The sequence below is a fragment of the Melanostigma gelatinosum genome (genome assembly GCF_949748355.1).
Source record: "Melanostigma gelatinosum genome assembly, chromosome: 10".
NCBI classification, from domain to species: Eukaryota; Metazoa; Chordata; class Actinopteri; order Perciformes; family Zoarcidae; genus Melanostigma; species Melanostigma gelatinosum.
Window position 1 is genome coordinate 20,045,829 of NC_136643.1, and position 17,959 is coordinate 20,063,787.

Sequence of the window (17,959 nt, forward strand, 5' to 3'; positions counted from 1 at the left end):
CCACTGCATGTGTTAATGAGAGAGAGAGATGCTTTTTTTAATAGTTAAACGAAAACAATCAGAATTGTGTTTATTGTAATGAAGTTAATGAAATTAAAATAAAGAAAGAACTTTTTTTTATCAAAATCTAATATCTTATATGACTGAGATCTTATATTTAATTATTGTACACAAAGGTTGTGAACATACCCACATGTTTAACAGCACAGACTTGCAAACCAATAACAACTGATAACTTTGGATGGATCAAATTCAGAACACATGAAAAAAGCGTGTATTGTGAGGTTCATTCAGCTACATATTTGCATTATTTTAGTGTAATTTATTTTTAAATTCAATTTGTGGTAAAAACAAATGGTGTAAAAACCATTAAGGACGTTAAAACACGAACATGTAATTTACAAAATGTTCATTGTTGGCAAACTGAGTAAAAAACTGTTAGGATATACTTCTAAAAGGTATTTTTATTTTCAAACTTCATTAGCCTTCTAGTATTTTTAATTTACACATAAAAACAACAACATATTATTTCTTTGTATCTGACAAGATGTCAGATGGTAGGTGTACAATTCATAAGCGATCTGTCAAAGAAACGTAACAACACGTGGATGTTGATCTTTGGCTCAACCGTTGAAAAAGATCCTGTTGAATGTGTGACGTCGACTATGCTGACGTCGCGAGGTTGACGTTTGCGGAAGCAAGTCGTTGCTATTTAGCCTGCTAACCAAAACAGAGGGGAAAAATCGGACATTACTTCAGGTATCGCGTTGACTCTGTCCAGGAGACTTCCCGGTGGACTGTGTGGCTGTCAGACGACCGAGAAGTAGCCAAACATCGACTAAGATGGAGGTAAATGTTCAGTTAACGTTAGCTTTAGCCAGTCTGGCTCAATTTAGCACGTATAGCATAATATATATATATAATAATATAATGCTCTGCTGTTTGTAATACCGGCTCTTGGGGCTTTGAAACAGGGCTATAAATACCAATTTAGCAGGTTAGGTTGTCCTTTTATATCCTGTTTACTCAGCGAACTTCATTCTAGATCTTTGCTATTTAAGTTAAATACGCTGAATATCGATACGTACGTTACTTTGTAGAACATGATATTACTCTGAAGCATTCACAGCATTACTCTCATACAACCGGCATATATATTAACCACGACGACTAACCGTAGGGCTCCGATAGCTGTGTAAATGTCGACGCAGGGGAAAGACGAACCTTTCTTAAAGCCGAAATATAAGTTAAAGTCTTTATACTTGGTCATATATATGTATGCCGAATTGAAAAGCGACTCTCTATGAAGCATGACAGCTTTTAAAACATGCTTTATCAACAATGTACTTTTGCCGACAAGCAGGGCAACATTAAATTTAGGATTTTTCAAAGGAAATACCGTTCTGGCTGTAAGACCCGGTAGTCAATCTGTCAAGAAAAACAGGGCACACCTGCAGATGTCATTTATTCTTTTTCAATTCACTGAAACAGGACCTTGGTGGTTCTGGAGCAGAGTCTGCATCTCCATCACCAGCAGGTGCAGCCAAGTCAAAGGTACTTTACAATCACAGGCTTCTCAAAGAGGCAAACCTGTCTAGATTTGTATAAACGTGATTTAATTGTTCGATATGTGTTTTGGTGAAGATTCATGCTTCTCTCTTTTCTTTCATTATATTGTATTCTCAGATGGACACGCTGTCCAAAGATGACCTCATCAAGTTTACAAAGAAGCAGATGGCGGCCATGCAGAAGATGAAGGGCAGATGTGCAGGTTAGCTTGAGTCTAAATGATGTAAAGGCTTGTTTGGCTCTGTGGATAAATAGTGTATGTGCTGTATGTAAGTATGTGACATTACTTCCTTTTTCAGATCTGGAAAAAGAAGTTAAATCCCTCACACAGCAATCCAAAAACTATAACAACAGTTCAGATGACTCCACTCTGATACAGGTTTGTTTGTAGGGCAGAATTTCATCACGTGTCTGCTTTACATGTTCCTCTGTTAATAAGCTGTGCTTCATTTTCCTTCCTGCTTCGTGTGGGTGTGTGTGTTTAATAGGAGCTGACTGAGAGGATGGATGCCTTACTACTGGAGAAGGCAGAAACTCAGCAAAGTCTTTCACTATCTCGTAAAGATCTAGAGAAGACGAAGCAGCAAGCGGAGGTGAAATACAACACAAATACTAAATGACTGATTCATGTGCCAGTTTTACTGAATTCTACAGGGTTTCTCTGAGAACTCTGTGACAAGTATGCCGCTTATAATACAGATTGCCGTAACAAAACTGTTATTTTTGCGCAGGGTGATCTGTTGGTGCTGCAAGGAGAGCTTGCCCGTGTAATAGATGACCACCAGAGAAAGATCAAGAGCCTAGAGAGCAGCGTTGAGGAATCTAACAACAAACACCAAGAAGAAGTGTGTTATTTCCAGAAATTGCTGAAAGAGCGAGAAGAAAGTGACAGGGAGAGTGAAAGAGAAAGAGACAGGGAGCGCCTGGCTGAACATGCCAGTGCAAAAGAGAGCGCCGAAGAGGTCCGCCTTTGCTTAGAAGCTAAGCTGGAATCCCTTCGAGCTGAACTGGAAGCGACCCAAGAGCTGAAATCCCAGGAGATCGGCGAGCTGCAGGAGAGCCGCCAAAGGGAGTTGACGAAGACCCAGCAGGAGGTGGAGAACCTGAAGGAGGAGCTGGCTCAGAAGAGTCTGCAGCACGAAGACGAGATGAGGGCTCTGGAGGAGGACTGGGAAATCGAGAGGGAGCGTCTCCTGTTGCTCCAGGAGGAGCTGACGGAGCAGCTCGCTCTCAAAGGTAAAGCGGCACTTCGTTTAAACAAAGAGGCCAAAACAGAAGCCTAATCTCCAGATTAGAAAATACTTTTCCAGCTAACGGTACCCTTTATTTTTCCAGACAGCTACCTGCAGGATGTGCAGGAGGAAGACGAGGACCCGGCCCGAGGTTCAGGGATCGCCAAAATGCTGGAGCTGTCTGCCTGCAGTCAGGGAGACTCCAGCCACAGCGATGGGGAGGAGACGGAGACCGGAAGACTGAGAGCAGCCGTGGAAGAACTCCAATCCCAGAGCACCATGTTGCAGGACGAGCTCACCCTGCTCAGCAATGTGAAGAGTGAGCTCGAGGCAGATCTGGAGAGGGCCAAGGAGGAGTTTCAGATAGAGAGAGAAGAGATGGAGTTCAAAATCAATGAGTTGCAGATGAGCCGGGAAAGTGCTCCCAGTGACCCGACCGTAATGCTGGACCCTGACCAACAGGAAGTCCAAGGAGACTTTCAGCAGCAGAGTGAAGCGCACAAAGATGGAAGCGAGTCAGCAATCAGTCCTGTGGACCAAAACCCTTTGAATCCAGAGGCGCTGAAGGCCCAGTGTGAGGCTCTGACCAGTGAAAGAGACTCTGCTGTGACAGAGTGTCAACACATGACGGACATAATACAAGGTGTGGAGACAGAACTGGGTGAGAAGATGACAAATGTTGTTCTTCAGTACAAAGCCATGACGGAGCAAGGTGCAATTACTGAACGGGAACTCCAAGACGAGATGGAACAGCTTAGCCAAGAGAGGGATGAACTGGTGGAGGAGAGAAACACTCTGATGAAGAACCTACAAGACCTGAGGCTGAAGCTTGAAGGTTTCGCAGGTGAGGACCAGAAGCTCCAGTCGTCCGTAGAGGAGCAAACGGCTTTGGCCGGTGAGCTGAAGCAATCTGTGGAGGAACTGACCCGTCAGAATGTGGAGATCCTCTCCCAACTGCAACTGAAGGAAAACACGACTCAAGAACTGAAAGAGGTGGTCAACACGCTGACTGAAGAGCGGGACGAAATGCGGTCCCAGCTTCAGCACAGAGGAGAGGAAATGCAACAGCTGAACAACGACAGGACAAAAGAAATCGAGAGGATGCTTCAGGAGAACGAGAAGGATTTGAAGAGCCTGGAAAAGGAGAGGGAGGATGAAGTGCAACACCTGAAAGAGGAGAGGGAGAACCTGAGGCTGCAGCTTGAAGGTTTTGCATGCGAGGACCACAAGCTCCAGTTGTCTGTAGAGGAACAAACGGCTTTGGCCTGTGAGCTGAAGCAATCTGTGGAGGAACTGACCCGGCAGAATGTGGAGATCCTCTCCCAACTGCAAGTGAAGGAAAACACGACTCAAGAACTGAAAGAGGTGGTCAACACGCTGACTGAAGAGCGGGACGAAATGCGGTCCCAGCTTCAGCACAGAGGAGAGGAAATGCAACAGCTGAACAACGACAGGACAAAAGAGAACGAGAAGGATTTGAAGAGCCTGGAAAAGGAGAGGGAGGATGAAGTGCAACACCTGAAAGAGGAGAGGGAGAAGATGGAGGAGAGCCTGAGAGAGGCGTTGGAAAGACGACAGGAGACGGTTTCTGCTTTAAAGCTGACTATCAAAGACCTCTATACAGAGAAGGCCGACCTCCAACAACAGTATGAAGAGGCATCTTCTGGGCTTTCCAAAGCTCAGGAAACACAGGAGCTTTTGGGCTCCAAGCTGGCAGCCCTGGAGGCTCGGCTAGAGCAGGAGACGTCTGAAAAGAATCGCCTGGAGGCGAAGTTGAATTCGCTGGCAGAGGAGGGAGATCGGGCCCGCACCACCATCACAACCCTGGAGGAAAGTCATTCTGACGTGCTCAAAACCTCCACAGAGGAAGTTGAGGAGCTCCGAGCACGCGTGGAGGAGCTGGAGAAGGAGAAGGTGCTGCTGAGGAGTAGTCTGGAGGAGTCTCAAGGGGTGATGGGATTAGAGGAGGTGGTGAAGGAGCTCCAGGCTCGTATCGCAGACCTGGAACAGGAGAAGAGCATGTCGAGGAACAACCTGGAGGAGGTGGTGAAGGATACCGAAGGGCTGCAGAAAGACCTGGAGGATATGAAGTCCGTCAACGAGAAGGTTAATGTGGAGAGCCAGAGACTGCAGGCTCACATTTCTCAGATGACTCAAGAGGAAGAAGAAAAGGAGGAAGGGGAAATGGAGAAGGAGACGAGAGAGCTCAAAGACCAGCTGACAGAGAAGGATTCACTCATATCTCAGTTGAGGAGTGAAATTGCTGCTCTCCAGGTGAGGGAACACTTCGTAGTCTACAAGAAATGGGAATTCAACCTGATTTTAGTCCCTGACCATAAATATTATAAATAATGAATTGTGATCGACCATATTTAGCTTTAACTGCCTAATCAGACATGATCAAGAAGCCACAATAATCAGATTCATGACGGCTGTCTGTAAAGATGCCTTTTCTGGGAGCACCATTGGAAATTGCCAAAATCCCAACTGTAACACGGTGACTTAAAGTTATATCGTAAAAATATTTAACATGTGCAGGTGACAGCTTGACAAAGGACAAGTTTGTCTAGAAGGCTGTCTGCTTTTATTGACAAAATAACAGATAAATGCAATGTTTTCTTTTAGCTCTAGAAATACTGCAGTTGTTATTTCTGTCACTCGGAGGAGGGTTGGGCTTATCCACTCGACCTGAAATCCAATTCTGGAGAAAAGATTTCTCTCATGGAAATGATGATAATGTTTGAGCAAAAAAATTAGACGTCAGCAGCTTCAAACCTAAAAAAACCCCAAAACTTCCTTCAATAATCATGTGTAATTGGAGTGTTTTTCTTCTTCTGATGTTTTCTCTCTCAGGAGTCTGCTGCTCAGTCGGCTTCCTCTGAGGAAAATGCAGCCAGTGAGATCACAAAGAAAATAGGTGACACTTGTTATTATTTTACTAAATGTATGTTTTTTCAAAAGAAACAATTTAGCTTGCATACATTATAGATTATAAATTACTCAGACCTCGTAACTGCTGCTCCCCTCAGCTCTCCTGGAGAAAGGACTCAAAGAAAAAGATGAGAAGATGAACAAAATCAAGGCCGTGGCCATCAAAGCAAAGAAGGAGCTGGAAACCAGAAAGAAAGAGGTAGAGTAAATGTTGCCTTTCTATATTTAACAACATGAATATGGCGATTGAGTTTACATGGTACAGTGTTTCCTGCAGGTTATATATTTTTTTTCCCCCTCTATGCTTACATGGCTGAATCCACAATTTAATTAGTTTTTTCTTCCAGGTTGCATCCCTCAAGGAAGAAGTAGAATCACTGAGAGCAGAGAGGGAGAAAGTGAACAGCTCCATGAAAGATATCATCCATGGTGCTGAAGGCTACAAGGTAAGTGCCTATGTGGGACAGAAGAGCTACCAGAATATCCTGCTTACATTCTGTAATGGTATCCGACACTAAAAGTTACTTCCACAAAGACAGTGATGCAAATAGCTGCTGCCAGGTTTAGACACCGGACCTGCAAACGGGTAACTATTCAGTAACAGTGGCATATTTAACTGTAAGTCATTATTTCTACTGATGTACCAAACGATGAACTTAAGAACAAATAAAAAATATGTTTCTGCTAGATTCCAAAATAGAGCATGGGTAAGTATGTAATGTACTAATATTCGTAGTGGTTTTCATGTCAGGATATTGACAACACAAGGCACTATTTATAAATATTATTTATTTTGCCTCCATGGCTGATTGAAAGTGACAGAACGTGTTGGTGTCTAGATGTCTCTCCAGCTGTTGGACTGTTTAAATGATTATATAGGATTCATTTGTATGTGTTCCTAATATATGCTAATTGGCAAATGGAAGCATGCTTGCTTTGAAAATGTCTTCTTTTTTTCCCCCCGATTTCCCTCGCAGAGGTCTCCATAAGCAGCCCCCAGACGGCACTGTGCTTTACGACTGTGCCTCCATTAGAGAGGAAACCAGTCTGTTGTGTCTAATGAGAGTTTTGTCCCGCATACTCACATCTGAGATGCGGTGTTTACCTTCACTGAGTTGTCCACTAATGAATGAGTACGTGTGCGTTTGTGTAGAATATGCAGATAGATTACGACAGGCAGACGGAGCAGCTGGATAAGGAGAGAGAGAAGGTGGTGGAGGCGGAGAGACAGATCGCTGAGCTGACCAAACGACTCAGCAGTGCTGTCACACTGGTAACGCAAACAAACACTCAATCACACACGCACCTGAACATTACTACTAACAAATGGACAAAACTGCTCTCGCCCTCCAGTAAATCTACGCAGCAGTGCCGCTTCGTCCAGCGATAGATCTGTCCAATGCTTCTCTCATAACTCCATCTGATTTACCCAGCCACAAATATATATATATATATATATATATATGACTATAGCTTCCATCTGCTCTGTGCTAGTGCAACACAGTTCTCTGAGACACAGGTTTATACTTGTGTGCACTCATGGGTCTCGGGGGGGGGGGGGGGGTGCAGGCAGACTGAGAGCTAGTCAGGGATCTAAGAGTACGTCTGGACATCTCTGTTTACCGATCATAGCTTCAGTGTTTGGCTGACAGATGAGGGGAGGTAGCTGCTGCTGCTGCTGGTTCAGTGTTCCTTGCAGAGAAATCCCTCAGAGCCTGGCACTGTCAGATTTGCATGAATGACTCTAGAATGTGTCACGTGTGTTCATGCAGTTGTGGTGCATTTACCCACATGTGCATTTTCAGGTAAAAGCCTTGAATCTGAAATCAGCAAAACGGCAAATGGGAATATTCTCAACTCATCAGAGTCAAAACTTTGAGGTTTCATCGAACAAATTCTCTCTATTTTCTCTTCCTGAGAAGTCGCCATCTTGGAGGTGTAACTGTAGCACCTGATAGAAGAGATACCATGAACTGTTAATGCTTTTACAGACGGAGACACTTAGCAGTGAGAAGGAGAACCTGCTGGCCTGTATGGAGATGACCAGGAGCACAGTGAGGCAGCTGGAAGCTCAAAACCAGGAGCTGCAAAGACATTCAACCGGTCTGGACAGAGACCTGCTGGCTGAGAGAGCCATGAAAGAACAGAAGATCAAGGTAGAAATAAGGAGAGATGGATACTCTGCTCCCAATCTAGTATTTTGATCTCATAATAGAGCCACATGGTTCAAAGGATTTTACAAATACTGACAAAAAAACTCATATGACCTACACGGCTGTACGTTTATAAAGGTTGATATAATTATATGAAATCACGGTACATACACACTGAAAACCCTTTTTTTTTAAATGTGTGTATGCATGTGTGTGTTGGCTTGCTTCTCCAGGACTTGTCATCTGCAACGAAGGAGGTCGAAGAGCTGTCAGCCCAGCTCCGCAAGCAGCAGCAAAAGTCTCAGCAGACTGCCCAGGAGCTGGAACAGCTACGCAAGGTACACACACACACTGCTTCTCGGACACTAGTGTCTCTGAGGGCATGTCCAGTCAAGCGACTGGACTGGTGATGGCCCGCCTGCAGCTACAGCAGCACCTTTCAGAGAGAAAGAGAGCAAATGTAGCCCACAGCACAGAAGCTGCTGTTTCTTTTCCATTAGTGGAGTACAGCAGTATACGTGGAGGTCTGACTTCATGTCATGTGTCCACATTGGTAGTGCAGCCCAACAGACACAGTGTTTGTGACTCAAAAGTCACATTCACAGATGACGAAATCTCTTGAAAGACTATTTTATTGTCATATCCGTGTCTTTTATTTAGGACTATCTTTCAGTAGGACAACTGCTCATTTTAAACTTGATTTGGCTCTGTAAATTATTATTTTAAGTCTGAAATTATCAATAAAATGATGGATGAAGATGACGTCAGTTGTTGAACAGGAGTTTTCATTCTAAACTAGCTAAAGGTTTGAGAGAAGGACCTGACTGAAGAGAGAGAGATCAGGTTTTAGCTTTGCTCGCTGGAATGACGTAGTACATTGGCTCTGCCTCTAGGAGGCGCAGCAGAGCTCTCTGCTGGACATGGAGATGGCCGACTACGAACGCCTGGTGAGAGAGCTCAATGCCAAACTCTTGGATAGAGAGGAGTGTGCCGAGGAGTCAAAGGCCCAGATAAACACCCTGACCCAGAAGGAGGACTCACTCAAACAGGAAATCGGTGCGTATGAGTCGCTAAGATCGGTCAGACCTACAACTGGTGTGGTGTTCACCAGTTCTACATTAAATATACCATCAAACAAACTGCATCAGAGCCATCACACCAGAGAGGGCTGACACTCACCAGCCCAAATAGAATTTCTAATAAAAGAATGCACTATGTACTCTAGGTCCTTTTGATATTGACAAAGTAATAAATACTACAGGTCTAATGTTATTGCACAGTTTTAGGAACTCCAGTCCGCGTCCGCTGATGGTAAACATTTATTATTCCGGCAGAGCTGTAATGATTTACTGTCTATGTGTAGCTGCAGGGCCCTCTGTTTTCTGCCATTTTCTGCCTCTCTCCGTGTTTCTCTGCACTGTCGAGCTGTGTAATAAATGAAAAAGGTGAAAAGAAATCTCGAGACACTGTTTTTCAACTAAAATGTTTTTTCTGTCTGTGTGCACATCTGCCTGTGTGTTTGTCTCTCCAGAGGCTTTGAAGTCCCAGCTGGACCAGGGGGAGGAGAAAACCTCAAAGATGAAACGGCTGATGGTGAAGACCAAGAAGGACTTGGCTGATGCCAAGATGCAGGTCTGTTTGTGTGCGTGTGCGTGTGTGTGTGTGTGTGTGTGTGTGTGTCTTAGTAAGTGCGTCCCACAGGATTTTTTGTTACTGTGTGTGACATTGCTGCCTGATGAATGTAAATAGTGTTATGCAACCATGTGTGGGCATGGTTGTTAGGGAGGCCTTGAAGATGTTGGGCATAGTTGATGTGTTGCCGTGTTTGTTTATATGGTTGTATGCATCTAAATTTGTGTGTATGCAGGAAAGCTCCCTCATGATGCTGCAGTCCTCTCTGAAAGGCGAGCTGGAGGCGAATCAACAGCAGCTAGAAAACTCCAAGGTATCAAAGCTGGATTTCCTAGAAAAACTTCTCTCAGCTATCCCTTTTGATAAAGTATCTAGTTTTATAAATCAATATTGTCTAACATTGACCTTTGTGCGTTGAGATCGAGGTGAGCGAGCTCACGGGCGAGCGACATCGTCTGCAGGAGCAGCTGAGGTCTGCGTTGGAACAGCAACAGAGAACCAACAGCTCCTTGCAGCAACGCATCAACAGCCTGCAGCAGGAGAGAGATACTGCTAAGGTACACACACACAGTACTTAGAGAGAACGGCAATATATAGGGCTGCAAAAAAAGTGCAGCAACATTTGTTTTGTTCATTGATTGCCGGTAAAATGACAAATCGATTAATCAGCGTCTTGTTTTTTGCACCACTGAGATGTGACTGCAGTCTTTTGGCTGTAGAAAAACATGTCTCATATCAAACACACCCCCAACATCTACTATCTGTCTGCAAATGTGGAACCAGCCAAGAAGCATTGAGCAAACTCTTCATATGCTTGTCTTATTATTTTCTGACATCTGTATCTACTGCTACTCTGTGTGAAGGCCACATTTCCCCACCATCCTTAAGAGATTTTCCAACTAATGGGGGCCATAGTTTGTGGCGCTGTTATTATGTTGTTTACACTGAGATGTGTTTATTTAATAGCTTGTCCACCCTATTATTATTATTATTATTATTATTATTATTAGTGAGAATCTATATAAGAGCTGGCTAAGTGGCTACAGGGCTTTAAATGATGTGACCACAGTAGAGTTAAACTCCAGTATTCTCCTTTAATTGGCCGCCAGAAATGACCGCCACAAATCTGCTCACCTGTCATAGTCCGTCAAACTCTATTGCAGTTTTATTTAATTGTGCAAAAGTGTTTTTAGAATCTCCAGTGAACGTGTGCTGTGTTATTTACTGCACATCTTTGTGCTGATTCCAGGCTGAGTTCATGGCAACATCTGGCGAGTTTGACGGCTATAAGGTGCGAGTCCACAATGTGCTCAAACAGCAGAAGAGTAAAACCACTGCCCGGAGCGAAGGAGACTCAAAATTAGAGAGGTAAGGACGACACCTGTATGACAATTATGCATGAAGATACAGGGTTGCAACCAGAAACGGTAAACATATCACATGGGAAAGAATTTAGATGTTTTTGTCATAAAATTGCAGGCACAGAGGCAGCTACTCAATGGATCATGTTTACTATGCGTCAGTCAACATTGTCGGAGTGGTGTGAACATAATGAATATGTGGTGTGTCTGGCAGGGAGCAGTTTTCCTCCCAGGTAGAACAGCTGAGGTCCAGGCTGGCAGAGAGCCAGCAGAGCCTCCAGAGCAGCACGGCCGAGCTGCAGCAGCTCCAGACTGAGCACGACACTCTGCAGGAGAGACACAACAAAATCCTGCAGGAAACCGTCAGCAAGGAGGCCGAGCTCCGTGAGAGGTGAGCTGGCTTGTCCCTCGTTTACAATACGACCAAGTTGATATATTATAAGTATTCTCACACTCCCGATATGCATCCTAACATTTCTCTCATATGACATTCCTGCTGATTCTCACTCTGTGTCCGCCTCCAGGCTGCTGTCGGTGCAGTCGGAGAACGTGGCTCTGAGGTCGGACATGTCCCAGGCTCAGGCTGACCTGTCTTCCCAGCTCGAGGCCCAGCGCCACACCTACAGGGAGCAGCTGAGGAAGCTGCAGGATGACCACCGGGCCACCGTGGAGACCCTGCAGAGCCAGCTGACCCGCGTTGAAGAGCAACTCTTCCGCCTGCAGAGCCAGAACAGTAAGCATAAAAACAACTTGATCCATTTAAATACATCACGCAATAAGTACCTGATTGGAAACAGGTGAGGTAACAAATGTATCTGTTATATTATGAGGCAGAATGATCCAATAAGTTAATGCTGGTCAAATAGACTGCAGTAATGCACTGCATGAATGGTATCATATGAAGAGATCCATCAAAGCATCTGCAGGTGTTAAGAGCACTGAAGTTTCTGTCTCTAGCAGAGGAATGATGGGAGAGAGAACGGAGGAAAGGGCGTGCTGGTGTGGTTATCAGTAGAGCAGCATTGGAAGCTCATTCATCACCTCCCACACAGCTGCCCTCTGCAGTCAAACAGCAAATACATTGACTAGGAAAGTGTGTGTGTGTGTGTTTCTTCTCTGTCACTCCAGCATAGCCAGGTGTTGGCGGACCTCGTCGGCTCCATTCCCGCCTCTCAGTGTGGCGAACAGCTCACTGTGGCATCTGGAGAGACTCATCATTAGCGGCTCGCACATGCGCGCCAAAATTTGCCCGAAAAATGGGGGGGGGGGGGGGGGCGGCAATGTTAGCCCTTACTGGAAGTCGTGCTCGAGCCTTTTAACCTCTGTATTTGCATTTAATGGCAGTTAAAATGCAGAAGGGTTCAACACCAGTGTATTTATTGGTGGGCCATAACACTGCTGGCCCCTGGACCATTTTTACTGGCCTCATATAATTTTTTTTAATGAGATAAATAACAACAGTAAAATGTATCTATTTTCATTGTTTTGTCCCGTTTACTCCTTAATCAATCCTATATATCAGAACATAAACACAAATTACAAATACTAGTTCCAGAAACTGTGCTCAGTATTTGGTCCAGGAAATCTAAATTTCTGTCTTTTATCCCCCTCATAGCTTTTACCACTACAGGTTGATTTATCATGAGTCTGTCCTCCTGAGTGTTGAGCCTATAACAGATTGAATTAATTACATCTGTGCTCATACTATGACGAGGAGTGTTGTGTCAGGAGAAGGATCAGAAGTAGCAACATTACGCAGACGCAGTATTATAGGCCAAAGATGTTTTTCTGAACCCTGATCAGGCTACAAAATCTGATCAAACTCCAATGCATTTACACAAACAAAGAAGATGTACGCATGTAGCACTTCAGCGTCTCACTCTCCTCACTCCACTACATGTGGAGAGGAGGTAAGAGTAGCAGACTGGAGGTGTGAAGCTGAGGGGAGCTTTAGTGTCTGGTCTGTTGGTTCATTAATCATAATCTTCTCTTTTGTCCACCAACTCCCTCAAGAGCCTCACCCTTCTTTCTCTCCCTTCTATTCACGCTTGTCATTGTTGTTTATACCAACTGAAGATCTGGTTAACACCAATGTGTCTGGTGCCCCCTCATGTCGCAATGAAGTAGGACACTGACTAACAATTTTGCTGTTAAATTAAGCAGGGGTTGTGTTTAGTGTGGTTACAGATTGATCCTCAGCACAGAGTTCAGAGGTGCTCTTTGACAATAGGCATCCAAAAAATATTTATTTATGTATTTTAAACCCATATTTATTTAGCTTTTGCACCGTTCACACTGGTAAACATCAGGCAGCAAAAAATGAACACAAATTTTGTGTTCAACGTAACAAAAGAGTCATAGTTGAAACTTAAATGACAGATAACCTTTGATGTTATCCTAGTTTATGCAACCCACCCTTTAATAAATTATGAATATTTTTAAATGCGTTTTTTGTGTTTTACCTCATTCTCTGCTTTTTAATATGCTTTTATTCACCTGCCAAACAATTAATAATGTCTCTCAACCTTTACACACTTTCAGGTTCAGTGGCGGTCCAGTCCGGCCGTAAGTCCCTGTTGTCGGACCCCCAGCGCAGAAACACGGACCACAACACGGCAGGTATGGGAATAATGGCCCTCAGCGACCTCCAGTCTATGGCCAGAGAGGAGGGCGAGGGCATGGAGACCACCGAGACCGAGAGCCCGGCCCCTGCTCTGTCGCCCCTGCCCTCTCTGGAGCAGCTGCTCATGGCCCCGGACCCTAAACAAGGTGCGTTTGAAACAGGAGGGGCCCCTTGTAACAGTTATTCAGTTTGTAAAAGCAACGTGCACAGAACTCTGCATATTTAATCAAAGACAAATGCTGAACACTCATCCTGTCACTGTCTTTGTCAAGGAATGGTAATTTGTAAATAACTAAAAAATTCTACTTCACCATAGACTGGAGGGATTGTTATTCATTTATTAATGTATCATGCTATGTAAATCAGCTTCTCTGCCCATGACTTTGTAAAACTGTGATCTTAAACTTGTCTTTGGTTTGGTCCCTAGAGCCTTTCGTGTGGACGGTGGAGCCTACCAAACAAGAGCTGAGTGTAAAGCTGAGCACAGCCACGCGCAGTATGGAGCACATGAACAGCCTCCTGCATGAAACTGAGGCCACCAATGCTGTTCTCATGGAGCAGATCACCGTATGTATACGCACACGAGTAGACAAACAGTCAGAAAATGCAAAGACGTTTTTCATTTTAATTCCACAGCATATTTATTCAAACTGTTCCATGAGTGATTTCAAATTACTTATTGTTAATTCTAAGTGATTTTAAATATGATAGTCAATTTTATTTATATCCGATATCACAAGTCACAAATTTGTCTCATGGGGCTTTAGAATCTGTGTAGCATACGACACCCTGTCTTTGGACCCTTGCTGCAAATATGGAAAAACTCTTAATGGTGGAAATAAATGGAAGAAACCTCAGCAAGAGGAACTGAGGAGGTGTCCTTCTCCCAGGATGGACAGATGTGTGTACAGAATAACCAACATAATAGAGACAATACATATGAAAGAAACTAAACATATATTGTGAACATATATGAAAAGATGCATCCGGGAGGATGTTTGATCTTAGATTTTATTTAATTGAAGAGAGATAATGAAACAGAATCTGACATTTTTTTGGCAGCCATGTAAAGAACACAGCCAGTGTTCCATTGGTGTTTGGTGTCCGATACAGTGTCGCAGTAACAAGACATTAAACTGGCCGGTAAGCACCAACAGTGATGTCAAACAGCCTCGCGTTGTTCACAGTCCCCTCTTTGTCCAGAAGAAAGTAGAACTTGTGTCCTTTGACCCTGAGCGGGATGAACGAGGGGGACTCGTGTCTGTGAGCGTGACAGGCCACCTGGGACAGAGGGACTGTTATTCTCCGGCCCCGGTCTGGTCCCAAAAGCGACTGCGTGGAGACCGTCACCATCCTCCCGCCTTGATGTAAAACCACCCGGCTGACGGAGCGCCTGCAGAACAGGAGCCCGAGCCCGACGATCCCCGCTCCTATGCTCAGGCATCCCAGCGTGAAGCCGTACCTCCAGGCGCTTGACCCGAGGTTCATCTCAACACTCCACATCCCGGCGAGTCCGGTGGTGGTGGTGGAGGACGTCCTGGCTTTCAATTTCTCAGTAGCGCCCCCTGTGTCTCTGAGCTCAGTGTAAGCGAAGTGGCCCAGGTACGTCCAGAAGATAAACTGGCCGCCACAGAAAACCGCGAGGAGCCGGAAGAAGCGGGTCCTGTCGTGCTCGAACAGGGCGACGTCTCTGGAGGGCTGCGCGGAGGAGCAGAGGCGGACAGCCGGCTGTCTATGAGCGACACCGCGGCTGCTTCTGTGGACTAATATTATCTGCTGAATATTGACGAGTCGAACACGTTTGGAGTAATACTCCAGGGCCCCGCAAAGCAACCTCGCTAAACCCATCTTTCACGAGCATACACGGCTTTAATTCTCCCACACTTATTTCACCAGAAAGCTTCGTTAATAAATGTTCAAAAATCGTTTCAACGCTTCTCTCCCAACGCACCAGACAGCAGCAGCAGCTCAGAGGGCGCCGCCATACTTGTTGTGTGACGTAAGGTGTTAGCTTACGGGAAGTGGCGTGGACCAAAATTAATTTCCGAGCGTGTGCGTAATGCGCGCGTTATAATCGAGATTTGCAAACTAACACAACCCATTCGTATATTGGCTATATTTGTATTATTAACCGCACATTGTGTAACATAATAATGTAACTCTGTATACTAAGAAAATGCTGCTTGCTATTTACTGGTGAATACACTTTATTGCCCTTTAATTTATCAGCCCGATATATATCGTGCATTCCTACTTGTTTCCTGTTCAAATGTTCAGTTTTTCTTTTCATGGTATGTGTTTCCTTCAATTTGCCAGACATCGGTTGCTCATCTATTGACCAAATAATAAATCTTGTCCACTCGTGGGAGATCTAGTGTGTAGGTTGATATGCAGATTTTGGGAAACTAATAATATTCAAGGCAGGGACGATGCCAACACTTCGGCTTTTTAATTATTTAATGTTGCCGATTTGTTCTACCTGCCTCTGTAGTTGCTGAAGAGTGAAGTGCGTCGTCTGGAACGAAACCAGGAGAGGGAGAAGAGCGTGGCCAACCTGGAGTATCTGAAGAACGTCCTGCTGCAGTTCATCTTCCTGCAATCTGGCAGCGAGAGGCAGGCACTGCTGCCCGTCATTCACACAATGCTGCAGCTCAGTCCAGAGGAGAAAAGCAAACTGGCGGCCATTGCACAAGGTATGGTTGAAGTGGACAGGCTTTAGAAATGCTCACACAAATAGTCTGCTAATCATGATTTCACACACACACACACACACACACACACACCTCTTGTGCTGCAGGATATACTGTCAATGTCTCTGTCATTTTTAATCGGGTGTTCTTTGATCTCCTTTGTGCAGGTGAGGAAGAGGGGTCCGGTTCTCGGGGCTCAGGATGGAGCTCCTATCTTCACAGCTGGTCTGGGATCAGATAGACTTGATGATCCACCAACCCAACACAAACACTCGGAGCACAGCGCCCAGATGTTACCGGGCCATTTTCTGTGAAAACACGTACTCGGCACTGATGCCGCACATTTAAAATTAGTGGCAAAAGTTGGAGGTTAACTTGGGCATTTACTAAATTTAGGGCACACCATAGAAGGGACCAAGGAAAGTATCAGAGAAGTGTGTGGTAGAGATTACATCATTTGACATTAATATTGACTTGAATTTGCGGTGCAATAGTTACATTAGTCTCCTACCAATTCAAGTTAACTGTGACACATTCCTGTCTTCCTCACTCTTACTTTTGATCCATTTTATAACGATAGTTACTGGACATTTCTTGAAGGGGAGCTCAAATGGCATTATAAGACATCATTAGCACTGTGGAAAACATTGTGTAACGTACACGATGTGCACATATGGTAATATCTAATAGCATGAAATAACTTGAATATCATTTTCAGATCTTTGATTAATTTCCAAGATTTTTCTTGCACTTCTATTGGGCTTGTCCTGTGTAGCACAGTACATTATACTGGAGTTTTAGCATATTCGGTACAAACCGTATATGCTTTTAACAATATTTAAGGGCGTGATTAAATGTTTGGTTGTTTTAATATGTCTTACTACCTTAGAGGCTGGCCTTTCCCCCATTCCTTCAGTAGGAAAATTGACACGTGCTTGAAATACACCCCAGTAAACATTTAATTGTTTACACGTTGCCTGGATTCATCACATCCTAGAGTGATGGTTGGTTTGAGATTTTGTTCTGGTTGCTGTGTAGGTAGTTGTTATTATTTGTTGTGGTTGTTATTATTTAATGTTGAATTTATGATTTCAATGGTTCAATCTGTTTTGGAAATAATTGTGGTTTTGTTAGTCGTTGTGCTGCTGTAATCGCCGAAGATGAAAGATTTGTTGAGACTCCATCTGCAAGATAATTCTGCACCAAAGCCCCCCCACACTGACATTACGCTGCTCAAGTCCTACCGACGATGAAGATAACTCGCCTGCTCATTTTCTCATTCCAGTGGCAGCTTTTTTCTGTGATTCCTTCAGCATAAGTGAATGTATTTTTATTGAAGGCTTTTGTATTTATGAGGGTTCATGTCAGGAGGAGCTATGAGAGATTAACTTAAGGAATTGGATGTGTATAAAAATGACGGGGCATTTGCAGGATGTTAACTTGACAGTTCTTATTTTCTTTTTGGTTGTTTCCGGCTGTAAACTAAAATAAAGTTAACATGGAGGAAAATGTTTCCAATTACTTTCATTATAATGCATTTTGATGTGAAACTTTGCATCTGCAGTTCATTATATGAAATCAGTCACAATTTATTTCAGCAAGAGGATTCATGTATTTTAAAGTACTTGAAGCGTACCTGTTTTACAGATATTTAACAGGATAAAGTGAGTCAGGAGGAACACGCATGCAATGAAGAGGGACTGTAAGATCACCATTAAAGTAATTCTGCTTGCAGTGTGAAACGATGCTTCCATGCAGGTATTCATTG

General features: G+C 44.1%; 2 protein-coding genes across 2 annotated transcripts; one reads left to right on the forward strand and one right to left on the reverse strand.

Moving 5' to 3' along the window:
* Positions 1-749: 749 nt before the first annotated feature.
* On the forward strand, positions 750-17,700 carry gcc2 (GRIP and coiled-coil domain containing 2). Its single transcript, XM_079276850.1, has 24 exons — positions 750-849; positions 1,492-1,554; positions 1,687-1,771; positions 1,869-1,948; positions 2,058-2,162; positions 2,301-2,805; positions 2,905-5,075; positions 5,655-5,718; positions 5,831-5,931; positions 6,080-6,178; positions 6,886-7,005; positions 7,724-7,888; positions 8,119-8,223; positions 8,779-8,941; positions 9,417-9,517; positions 9,753-9,830; positions 9,937-10,074; positions 10,767-10,885; positions 11,093-11,269; positions 11,403-11,611; positions 13,420-13,647; positions 13,929-14,068; positions 15,993-16,194; positions 16,359-17,700. The coding sequence occupies exons 1-24, from the start codon at positions 844-846 to the stop codon at positions 16,430-16,432; spliced, it is 5,298 nt and encodes a 1,765-aa protein (XP_079132976.1). The 5' UTR covers positions 750-843; the 3' UTR covers positions 16,433-17,700.
* Positions 14,495-15,481, reverse strand: tmem223 (transmembrane protein 223). Its single transcript, XM_079277745.1, has one exon. It carries the CDS (start codon positions 15,347-15,349, stop codon positions 14,633-14,635), a length of 717 nt encoding a protein of 238 aa, XP_079133871.1. The 5' UTR covers positions 15,350-15,481; the 3' UTR covers positions 14,495-14,632.
* Positions 17,701-17,959: the final 259 nt, after the last annotated feature.